The 12,568-nt window shown below is 40.7% G+C and overlaps 1 protein-coding gene across 3 annotated transcripts in view; it reads right to left on the bottom strand.

The window, feature by feature from the left end:
• Positions 1 to 12,568, bottom strand: part of rbm10 (RNA binding motif protein 10) — a 34,665-nt gene that overhangs the window by 15,883 nt on the left and 6,214 nt on the right. For all 3 annotated transcript variants that reach the window (XM_034172531.1, XM_034172533.1, XM_034172532.1), the window contains exons 2-9: positions 12,284 to 12,371; positions 11,650 to 12,193; positions 11,388 to 11,558; positions 11,245 to 11,314; positions 2,849 to 2,922; positions 1,866 to 1,952; positions 1,717 to 1,777; positions 1,457 to 1,615 (exon numbers count right to left, since the gene is read on the bottom strand). In XM_034172531.1, the coding sequence (XP_034028422.1) occupies positions 1,457 to 1,615; positions 1,717 to 1,777; positions 1,866 to 1,952; positions 2,849 to 2,922; positions 11,245 to 11,314; positions 11,388 to 11,558; positions 11,650 to 12,193; positions 12,284 to 12,300 (1,183 nt within the window). In that variant the 5' untranslated portion in view covers positions 12,301 to 12,371. The remainder of the gene's footprint in view (positions 1 to 1,456; positions 1,616 to 1,716; positions 1,778 to 1,865; positions 1,953 to 2,848; positions 2,923 to 11,244; positions 11,315 to 11,387; positions 11,559 to 11,649; positions 12,194 to 12,283; positions 12,372 to 12,568) is intronic.

Here is a 12,568-nt window from a genome sequence, read left to right as displayed (position 1 = left end):
AGCCAGAAAGTTGCCGTTTGAAATGTCTTTAGTTTTGTGTCATGCTTTTTTTCTACAAAATTAAACAACTGAATGAACATCCTCCGAGGCCGGTGATTCCATAATTTTTGCCAGGGGTTGTAGATTATTCTAATGTTCTATTTTCAGGGTTACCGCAGTCCAGCATCAGGGGTCTTCAGCTGGTTCAGAACGCTGCCGCCAGACTTCTGACACGTAGCAGAAGGTCTGAACATATCACACCCATTTTGGCATCTTTGCACTGGCTCCCTGTCTCTGTGAGAGCAGATTTAAAGGTTTTGCTATTGACTTATAAGGTTGTTCATGGACTGGCGCCATCTTATCTGGCTGATCTGGTGGAACTCTACATGCCGGCCCGGGCTTTGCGGTCGCAGGATGCGGGACTTCTCTGTGTTCCCAGGGTGAAGAAGAAGCCAGTGGGTCAAAGAACCTTTTCACATCGTGCACCCACCCTGTGGAACAGTCCTCCTGCGACCGTGAGGCAGTAGGAGTCCGTGGACATTTTTAAGTCAAGACTGAAAACCTATTTTTATTCTCTTTCTTATGAATAGTTTTTATTTTTATTTGTTTTATTCTTTTACTTCTGTTTTTATTTAAGTAAAAGAATAAAACAAATAAAAATACAAACTATTCATAAGAAAGAGAATAAAAATAGTTTTTTATTTATTTGCAGGGGTGGTGGCCAAGTGATTAATGCGCTTGGATTCAGTCCAGAAGGCTCCGGGTTCAAATGCCACCTCTGCCACATTTGACCCTGTAATGTGGAGTTGCGTCAGGAAGGGCATCCGGCGTAAAACCTGTGCCAATTCAACATGCAGATCCACCTTGGATTTGCTGTGGCGACCCCGAGTGCAAAAAAGGGAGCAGCCAAAGGGACTTACTTCTGTTTTTATTTATGTTTTGAATTTTTTTATTCATTTTTAATTATTTATTACATTTTTTTGTTGACCTGTTTTATGTAAGGCGCCTTGAGGCGGCTTTTGCTGTGATTTGGCGCATCATAAGCTAATTAAATTAATTCTTTGGAGCTTCTTGGATGCTTGCAAACCGACACAGAGCATTACCGCCACCAACTGTTTGGGTGTGGAACTGAATGAATGGATTTTGACATATGTTATCAAAAATAACCCGTAAATGTTCACCACGTGAGTGAAAACTCGTATTTCTGGTAATTTTCTGAAAACTTTCATCACTGTACATAGCACCTGCAAGCCTCTATCCCTTGCACAAACATCTTATTACAGTGGGTACTTACTTTGTATTACATTTACAAATACAAACAAATCTGGATGGAAATACACACTGTGAATCTGCATTTACAAAAACATACTCCATTTTCATCCACCAATTAGTATTACTAAATTGTTCATTGTACAGTAGATCTTCTTGAATGCAAGATGATACTGCGGTTGGAGAAGACAACACCAGATACACCTACTATCATTAGCAGCATCTGCCTGCTGAGTAGCTTGTCCTGGGTTGACTGAAGGACCAGAAGGATGGTATGGTGCTGGCAGGGGCAGCAAACCTTGCGATCCCTCCTTTTGAAGACCAACGGACAAATCCCTTTGCAACTGAGGCAACTTCAATTCAGCTTCTGGTCAAAGACAACACACAATTTGCACAATACTGGATGACAGAGCCTGCCCATTGTGTAATAGAACACAGTGAGCCATTTACCACAGAGTTCACATTTACCTGACTTGGGCACACTGCATTTGAAGCACTTCTCTCTCCTTTTAAAGTTTTGCACACCACACTGTTGAAAGGTAATATTTCCAAATTCTTTAAAATGATATGCCACTGCAGTAACCAATTTACACGTTTGCAGTTCTCATATTCACAACCTTGTTACACAGCCAGTCTTCATTAGCACGCGGTTTTGGGTCACTGTAGTGCATAGACACTCTCTGTCCCATAATCAGCAGCACCCCCTGAAAGATGGCGAGACAGAGAAAGAGAGGGAGGGATGGGGACAAAGAATGGTTATCAGTAATATGAGGTGACACGAGCCAAAGAAAGGCCTCAACTCACAAGAGAAGAGAGAGAATGTAAGGATGAGAGAGACAGAGAGAGAAAGCTGAGGGGGAAGAGAGAGCAGAGGAGAGAATTGCAACCTTCAGCTTTAGAGAAATTGGGACGGACTGAGATGATGCAGGGCATGTGTCCCTTCAAGGAAAAAATGTGTTTTGTTCAATCTTGTCACCCACCCCCAATAAAGAGGAAAACTTTTCATAGTTTTTCACACATCCCACCTTTGGCCACCCCAAATAAACAACAACTCCTGTAGTAGTGTGGTAGATGATCCAGAAAGGAAAGTTTCAAAACACGAAGAAGAAGCGCTACATTGCTTCTGAATCACCATACGAGTCCATGTAAGACACTAAAGTGAAACTGTCACACTATCCCACAGATGGTACTGTAAACTAAGAAGAATGAGATGCTTGTCAGTGAAGAAAGAAGAGTATTCTATTAAAAAGATGAACTTTTATCAAGACGAATGATGAGGAACTGTGACTGGGAGGGCCCAGTTTCAATATTTACACTCTAGAATTAGTCCTCAGACAACATCATGATATAACATGAGTTTCCCTTTTGATGGTTTTCTACATCAGTAGAGAGAAACAAAAAAATAATAAAAACTAACTCAACCAGGGGAAAACAAACAAACAAAAAACATGCCTACATATTTCTCCACTATGTGTGCATATATTCATTTTATAATGTATCAGCTGCACAGGACAGGACTTGATGTGCCCTGATATTAATCCGTGTATCCCAGTACATGTATGTGTTCATGTGTATGTGTGTCTGTGTAGAGGAGAGTGACCTGGTTGGTCTCCATCCAGCGGGTGGCCTCCTGTATGACATTAAACTCGACGAAGGCGAATCCTCGGCTCTGACCTGGACACCGCCCAGCGCCATGGTTACCGAACAACAACAACAACATAACAACAACGCAGTGAGGGGTTAGTGCTTCAAGTACAGAGGAGAGAGAGGCCCTGTATCAGCACTAACATTGTAAACCATTGCTTCCTCTCCCCCTTGAAATGACAGTCAGCTGTTGATCCACTGTCAAATTCTCTGCAAGGGTGGGAGGACGCAATGTCAAGATATCTCATCTGGGTCAGAGAAAGCAGGAGAGAGAACGGGGAAATGATACCCACTTATCAGTTTGACTCGGAGCACTTGGCTTTGAATTATGAGGCACTCCAGTACCAACAGATAAAGCCCCAGACAGACAGACAGAGACACACATACATGGGATGTCATGACAGCAAAAATTTTGTAGTCGATACCAATAGTGAAGTTACATGATTCACAATAACAATTCCGATACCATAGAGGAAAAAAAAGAATAAAAATAAACCTCAAACGGAGTTGTTGTTGTTTGGATAAAATGTTCATTACTTTAAGCATCAATGTAGCTTCCACAAATAGTATTTACTAAATAGATACAATAGAATGTATGATCCATACATAAAGTAGATTAAGAAAAAATCTACAGTGTTTAATTAACCTACGTGTTAGTTGATTTGAAGTTGTTCTACATGAAAGTAAATAATACTCGTATTACTTGCTGGAGAACCCAAATGAAAATTAGTTATATTATTATCGTATTATACTACAAATTATCTGACCAATAGATGTTAAGATGATGATGAGCTGCAGTGGCTACACCTGAGAATGGAGCTAAAAAGAAATTGTTAATATGACACTTTAAGTAACAAAACTTTTAGTGAAGGCTGGAAGTCACAGCACAGTTTAATCTCATCATATCTATTATCCCCCCCTCCGCCAGCTTTTTCTATTACCAACAATAACCTCTTGTCTTCAGTGTCCCTGACTCCACTGTATGTGGTAGCAGGACTCTCCCCAGAAATTTAGAGCACAATGGGGTTAACTAACACGCGCAGCACCCCTCCAATGAGGATTTTACCAACTGCTGGCACTTGAGGTCCAGGAAAGCTCAGAAATACGTAATACGAAAAAAATAAATAATTACTTGGGAAAATATAGCGAGTACACTCTAAATGTGAAAATCTACACGATGGTGCAGCACTATACTATGCCATTGCTTAGGGAGAGCCCTGCTAACAAGGAGTACCGACACACTGATTTTTGACTAGGGCTGCAGCTATCAAATATTTTTGGAATTGAGTATTCTGTTGATTGATTCATCGAGTAATCAAATAAGAAGTACTTTGCATTTTTAAACAACAATATATCAACAGTTTGTTATGCAACATGACAGGCCTGTTAAAATGGCAAGCAACTGACTGTTATTCCTGACAGAGTTTTATTCCAGCTCCAAAAGCTTATTGGCTCAGATCTTTTGGTTTACCGACTCCAGTAATCGTTTCAGCCCTATTTATGGCACAGTCGGACTCAGCTAATGTACATTTCTGCATTGCACTGATACTGGGCTGCAATATGTGTTGACGTATGATGTGCAACTGCAGACTGGATATATTTATTTAAAGCATAAATATTATACTTTCCTTACAGAACACATAAACGTCAGGGCAGTACTACAAGCTATGGGTAGATACATTAGCCTACATGGCTAATGCAAGGAACAATACATCTTTAAGATGAAGTGAAATTAACTCATCTTTAGATCTGGATCTGTCTTTTAGGCGCTTTGGTCTTTTGATAGTCAATTACTTCTCTGCTGCATTGAACAGAAAGTACTGTGTTAGTCTCTTTTCTAGTTCACAAGTCACAGTGGAGCAGTTTTTCCCATGCTTGGAATTTAAAAGGCAGCTTTGGAAAAACTGCATCCTCAGTAGAGATGACATTAACACAGCAGGAAAAAGTAGTATCAGAATTTTGGTAAATCGACTTGTACTGAAGTATCTGTTCTCATGACATAACACCCCTAACACACACACACATACATACACACACACACACACACACACACACACACACACACACACACACACACACACACACACACTGACCCTCATGGCGAGAGTGAAAGTGCAGTTTCAACAAAACACTGTAAAGAGCTCAACATTAAAATAATTAATGGACTATACATTACAAAACACATTTACAGACGGAACATTTTAAACACCATTGCACAGGGTATCACATGGAGTGTAACAAGTTCACAAAGTCTCATTATTTAAAGATTGAAAAAGAGAATAAATGGCACTGATGAGAGAGTGAGGAAGACAGGTCAGTGTGGTTGACTGAACAGGCTGATTTATACTTCTGTATTACATGTCCGCAATATCTACACTGGCAGTGAATTAGTACTGCAGCTCAGAGACTGCCACAGTTGGTAAAGTGCATCTCTCCAAATATGCAAGTGAGCATCTCACAAATAGATGACTTAGTAATTGTATAGTGTCACCTTCTGTTGTTTTTCGCTGAGCACAGCAGATAATGCATTCCTCTTGCGTACTCAGAAATTGGCACAGAGTTATCACTGCCGATTGTACGACTGTTGGTGGCAGCATGGGCATTTGATCCACAAGCATAAATCAGGCTTAGTGTGGCCAACTCAGACAGGTGCACCTTATGCACGGCCAGAAAGATAAAAAGGAAAAAGGCCAGTAACATGACCTTTTATGCATTAAATATATAAATAAACAGAAAAACATAAGCTTTTCTGAATGATATGGATGACTGTCACATAGTCGAGATGTAGCTGTGACATCATATCCTGACAAACATGAATATTGCCACAAACACAATACATTTGGCTTTCATTGCCAATTGTCACTGATACTGTTAGTCTATGAGTAAAGTTTATCTAGTCAGACACACCCCACTTCAAGATGAGTCAAGGCAGAATTATGAAAGAATAGAGAATGACAGCCAAGTGGAAAAGGAAAATTAAAAGCACAAAGCCTGTATTTGTGTGCAACAGAACTGAAACAATTCCTCAACAAAATAGGGCAAATTCATTCTTTGAAAGAAATTTTCTGCTTTAAGGAATTGCTTCATCCTCGTGACCAGAGTAGTGCACAGATACTTTTCACTGATGGACCAAGAGGTGTGTACTGGCTGTGTTTCGACCATGCTGGAAAATGGTGCTAAAGGGATTATAGCTAATTACACCACGTCTGGGCATGATTTGAAAGGCAGCAAATGTTTTTCATATTTATAGTATCAATGAATATATCTAATTGAAAAGCTACCAAAAAGAGGGTAGTATGTGTACTTGACCAAATCTTCACATATTTTTTAAAAATATGAATTCCATAACATACTGAACTTCAAGCCCTGGTCACACGATAATAGCTGAACGAAGGACAAAAATTCACAAAGTCACAAATCATCAAGAAAAGCTGGACGGATGATACTGCACTTTTCCCATCACCGAAAAGCTTGCGAAGAGCGGAAAAAGGAATGAAACAAAACCAAAACTAATGAAAGAAAAACTAAGCGAACGTCGACCGTGACGCTTTAAATGAAACATTCACGATGACGTGCCTGACAGCGGGTATGAGATCAAATGCAGCCAGCCCTGTCCTCATGTCCACAGCACTTGCAGATGTGGTGGTTGCCTTGACAACAATGTGTGTGAACACGCAGGCGATCCACAAACGACTTGAATGTGCATAAATAGTTAAAGTAGTTGATAAAACACTCTTGCCGCTATTGATTCTGTATGACAACAATACAAGGATGTTAGTTATTGATCAATTCAGAATTCAGATATCATCGACGTTCGTGCAAGACGTCGGACTTGGGAGGTTGGAAGAAGTTGGACGACAGTCAAACAGAACGCTGATATTATGGGAACTATGCAAATGACGAGGAACCATCAAGACAGAAAGTAAAACAAAATACAGACAAATTAAGGTTGTCGTTGAGATTCGTGCATATTTTTTAACAGTTTCAAAATTCCGATGAAGCGCTAGCTACAGAAACAAAGCTGGTTAAACGATGTCAAGGCATTTCCAGGTTTCTTGTTTCGTTTTGGCTTCGGTGTCCTTTGTTAGTGCCGTGTGACCGGGGCTTTAGGGAAGACAGTTGTTTATGCTACATGTTTGGTCTGAGGAGTTTTTGTGTACATTATAATGCTAGCTTTTGTTGAGGGAAGGAGAAAAAGGTAACGCAGAATTAATTCCAGACTAAGCATGGACTCCATTTCTCTCTTCACAGAGAACATGAGTCTGAATAATCAAATAAAAACTACTGTATCACTTTTTCCCCAAAAATCAGTCTTAAGCCAGCCGTACGCTACACAATAATGCAATACGATTGCGTGTTAAGCAAAGATCACAGAGATACACACACACAATATTGCACAATATATGAAGTCACTGCAATAGGTTCATGTGTCAGTGTTTCCCATATAATAGTACAGGCCTGGGAGCCTGCCAGGCCAAAAAACCCCAGCAGGCCAGAATTTATTTCTTTTTAGATGCCAACAAAACAATACAAAAACAAAATAATGAAAAATAAAGCCAAATATCCATCAATTTGGAAATCAATCATTTCAGCACATCCACAGCACTCTCTTTAGCACCAAAACACTGTGAGGCTGTTCAAAAATGTGATAGATGAAAACTCTTTTTTTAAACTGAGTGCCAGACTTAAGTCAAAACACTTGCTCAAAACTTTTCTTACAGATGCTACTGACTATAAAGTCATTTTCACATTAAGACATGACTTAGTCATTACAGAAATGTGGTATAAAATGAAAATGTGTTTTGTGACACAGCAGACTTGTGTAGTACACACTTGTAATCACTTTGTAATTTTGTTTTGCCCTCATCACTGGACTGCAGATGAGACTACAGTCTATTTGTAGCTCCTGCCCTCCTCAGCAACCTGCATGAAACAGATAAGTGAGCATGCAATGTGTACGCAGTTCAGCGTTCCTTCTAGCTTTATCCCTATTTTTATATTTTAGAAGGTACTTTCACTCCTACATTAGGGTTTTAGAGGGTAATGGCTAATTTGCATGCATTTTTCATATTTACATACTAGCTACAATGACAAGAGCTATAGTTGAACCAGTGTTTCCCATAGAATTTTTTCAGGTCAAGTGGCACCACAACCACAACAACCCCCCCAAAAAAATTGTGAGATGTACTGCACAAAAATTGTGACGTGCTCATTGTCTAGGTAATCATGCCTCAAAAGTTTGATCACGGGTCTTTTTTTCTTCATACTGAAGAACACCCAAAGAATCACTTGGTTTCACAACCACACAACCAACAGCATGAGTGTAAAATTTGGGTATAAGTAAAATTTAATGTGCAGAACCCCTCCCTCCTGCCCCTCAGTCATCACAGAGATCTCAGGGTGTATGTGGGAATACCCACTTTTTTCTTCAAAGTTTATGTCCAGACGAGGGATGGGTATGAAAGGGGCCCAAGACAATGCCGCAGTTCATGGTACTGCTTTCACTACTCAAAAATAAACTACACCCCCAAACCAGCACCACCTCTGCCCAATGTTACTGTTAAGCTCTAACATTAATGGTACTGCTTTTGATACTAGAAAATAAAAAGTAAGTCCCTTCGGCTGCTCCACTGTTTTTTAGCTCTGGGTCACCACAGCAGATACTGACATTTTTGCTGTGCATAAGAGTACTTTCTCTTAGCTTGCATATGCTCTTTCTCAACACAAAAGTACAGATAAAAAAAAACTTTAAAGTACCTGACCAATAAGCAGTACAATTAAGAGTACCAGTACCATTAAAATATTAATGATATCCATTCCGAGTCCAGAAATGCTGGGAAAGAATGTCAACACAAAAGGAGACTGGGACAAACGTGGCCTGCAGGGTGCCAGTTAGTAACCCTCACTCACGTGCGGCACAAAGGCAGTCTTGGTGTCCCACAAATCATCACAAATCACAAAGTTGTTTTTTTTTTAGATGTGTTCGCTTTTGCAGTACAGATGTCTAGTGTAACACAGGGGTTATTGAGGAGTTTTAACAGCACAAATGGTCAGAGAGTGTGTCATGAAACAAATGTGTGTAGTGCACATGTAGAGATGAAAGTTAAGGTCTGACATTTTGTGGTCTTTTCTAAATAATAATTTTAACAAGTCAAAATTTGTGGAGTAGATGTCAGAATCTGACACCCAATACCTTCTACTGAAAGCACCAACTGCACTGCTGTGGATAGCAACAGGAGTGTTTATGTTGTGCTTCTGTCAGTTAAGATCAAATTTTGGTAATAATTTGAACGGGCTTGATCAAGCTAAATGACATAACTAGATTGAATTTTAGAGGGTTATTACACATACAGCATGGCATTTTAGAGAGTGAAAAATTAGTGAATAGAATATGCGCAGTTGCGGGTACTTTGGGAACCCTGGGTGTTGTTCTTCAGCTCTTCTGAAATATGCTTCTCATTACATTGACACATGAGACTGCAGTATTGCATCATGTAGCGTATGGCCGGCCTTACTCAGGTATTAAAGGTACTGCGCTGCGGTGGTTTGAATCATATTTATCTAATAGATTACAATTTGTTCATGTAAATGGGGAATCTTCTTCACAGACTAAGGTTAATTATGGAGTTCCACAAGGTTCTGTGCTAGGACCAATTTTATTCACTTTATACATGCTTCCCTTAGGCAGTATTATTAGACGGCATTGCTTAAATTTTCATTGTTACGCAGATGATACCCAGCTTTATCTATCCATGAAGCCAGAGGACACACACCAATTAGCTAAACTGCAGGATTGTCTTACAGACATAAGGACATGGATGACCTCTAATTTCCTGCTTTTAAACTCAGATAAAACTGAAGTTATTGTACTTGGCCCCACAAATCTTAGAAACATGGTCTCTAACCAGATCCTTATTCTGGATGGCATTACCCTGACCTCTAGTAATACTGTGAGAAATCTTGGAGTCATTTTTGATCAGGATATGTCATTCAAAGCGCATATTAAACAAATATGTAACACTGCTTTTTTGCATTTACGCAATATCTCTAAAATTAGACAGGTCTTGTCTCAGAGTGATGCTGAAAAACTAATTCATGCATTTATTTCCTCTAGGCTGGACTACTGTAATTCACTATTATCAGGTTGTCCTAAAAGTTCCCTGAAAAGCCTTCAGTTAATTCAAAATGCTGCAGCTAGAGTACTGACGGGGACTAGAAGGAGAGAGCATATCTCACCCATATTGGCCTCTCTTCATTGGCTTCCTGTTAATTCTAGAATAGAATTTAAAATTCTTCTTCTTACTTATAAGGTTTTGAATAATCAGGTCCCTTCTTATCTTAGGGACCTCAAAGTACCATATCACCCCAATAGAGCGCTTCGCTCTCAGACTGCAGGCTTACTTGTAGTTCCTAGGGTTTGTAAGAGTAGAATGGGAGGCAGAGCCTTCAGCTTTCAGGCTCCTCTCCTGTGGAACCAGCTCCCAATTCAGATCAGGGAGACAGACACCCTCTCTACTTTTAAGATTACACTTAAAACTTTCCTTTTTGCTAAAGCTTATAGTTAGGGCTGGATCAGGTGACCCTGAACCATCCCTTAGTTATGCTGCTATAGACTTAGACTGCTGGGGGGTTCCCATAATGCACTGAGTGTTTCTTTCTCTTTTTGCTCTGTATGCACCACTCTGCATTTAATCATTAGTGATTGATCTCTGCTCTCCTCTACAGCATGTCTTTTTCCTGGTTCTCTCCCTCAGCCCCAACCAGTCCCAGCAGAAGACTGCCGCTCCCTGAGCCTGGTTCTGCTGGAGGTTTCTTCCTGTTAAAAGGGAGTTTTTCCTTCCCACTGTCGCCAAGTGCTTGCTCACAGGGGTCGTTTTGACCATTGGGGTTTTTACGTAATTATTGTATGGCCTTGCCTTACAATATAAAGCACCTTGGGGCAACTGTTTGTTGTGATTCGGCGCTATATAAATAAAATTGATTGATTACACGACAGATCATGGAAATAAATGGGATAGTGACAGCCATAGTATACATGCAGTCTTTAAGGCCATCGCTGGTTGAGGCAAGGGTATTGACACAGGCAGAACAAAGAAAAAAAAAAAAAAGCAGAAATGCAAGCAGAAGCACAAGTAGGCGTGTTATTTGTATCAGCTGTCTTTCCTTTTTTCAGACTATGAAGGAAGACAGTGACGTAAGAGTGAAGGATAAACAACAACTTTGAGACTTGGCAGTGAAGAAAAAAAGAGTAGTAAGTATGAAATAGCTGGTGATGAGCTTAAAGTAATGTGAGAAGGAGTGCAAAGAGAAAGCCCCATCCCCCCCAAATGGGGGAAACAGACAAGTTCTCACCTGATGACTTGTTCCTCATTAAGCGGACTTCTTTTGGCTGGATACCCTGCTCCTGAAGCTGCACTCTGATCTAAGCAGAGGTAATACAGCCATTAGACCCCAGCCAACATTGATGCATCATCAGCAAACAAATACACATTTACCTCATTAGCAGTGGCATTAGGTGGCAACATGCGAAGCATGATGATGTTACTGGGTCTCTGGTTATGGTCGAGATCCGCACGGTAGTCCTGGTCCCTTTGATCCAACTCCTCAAGAGACAAGTCTGGACCAACTCCCCCACAATTTCGGTCCTCTTTCTCCCCTGGAAAACCCTACATAGTACATAAGCCACAGGTAAGTATGTCACCAAGCAAAAAACTTTTGCAGCTACCTTTTTATAGATGAACACGTAATCTGGCTTACCCTCCGCTTTCCTGGTCCACGCGAAAACCTATCATCCTCTCTCTGTCTCCCCATACTATATTCCATCTGTTCAGAACGGGGACCACCACGACCCCAACTGCCCCCCCTGCTTCCCATGTGTGGACCACTGTTTTCAGGAAAGCCTCTTCCACCTTTGCCCCGACCCCTTTCATGTAGCCCAGGCCTTAACTGCTCAAACTCCCACATGGCTTCCTCCTCTTCTCTCTGGAGCATGAGAAGGCCTACATCATGCCGGGACTGAGAGCGAGGAGGCCAAGGGCGCCCTTTCCCATCTCGTCTGATCTCCCCTCGACCATCTCCTCTGTGGTGAAATGCCGGATGATTGTGGATATGTCCCGGTGGGAACTCACTGACACCTAAAGATTGCTCATCATGCCCATACTGTCTTGCTTCCTCTCCTCTAATGTCAAATGGTGTTCCTGACTCATCATCATCTTGACCGTAGCCTCTGTAATCCATGTCCCGAAATAAGTGATCATTGTGAGTGTTGCCATAGCGACCTATGCGGTCTCCTCGCCCACCCCTGAAGACAAAAAAAAAAAAAAAAAAACGATATGAGGGACTTGGGAACCACATAATCACTTGGGAAAACCCTTCAAAATGTTGAGTTTACCTCCGCTCATACTCCATGCTGATCCACTGGTCTCAGTCTCTGTCCTTTTTTACAGCATCAGACACCAGCGGTTTAATGGCTGTTTACTCTGTGGAATAACACACCACATAATCACAAAACAAAAAGAGCACAAAATAATAGTGTAGTTTATTATGTCCAGAATTTAAGGATCCAGTAACCAATGTCATATTTATTTACTTTAAGACTCAATAAAATGTTGTTCAATTTCAATTTAATCAGCTTATAAAGAGCCAAATTACAACAAAAGCCATCTCAAGGTGCCTC

This window comes from Thalassophryne amazonica, chromosome 6, assembly GCF_902500255.1.
Source record: "Thalassophryne amazonica chromosome 6, fThaAma1.1, whole genome shotgun sequence".
Classification (NCBI taxonomy): Eukaryota; Metazoa; Chordata; class Actinopteri; order Batrachoidiformes; family Batrachoididae; genus Thalassophryne; species Thalassophryne amazonica.
This window is presented reverse-complemented; position numbering and strand designations above follow the sequence as displayed.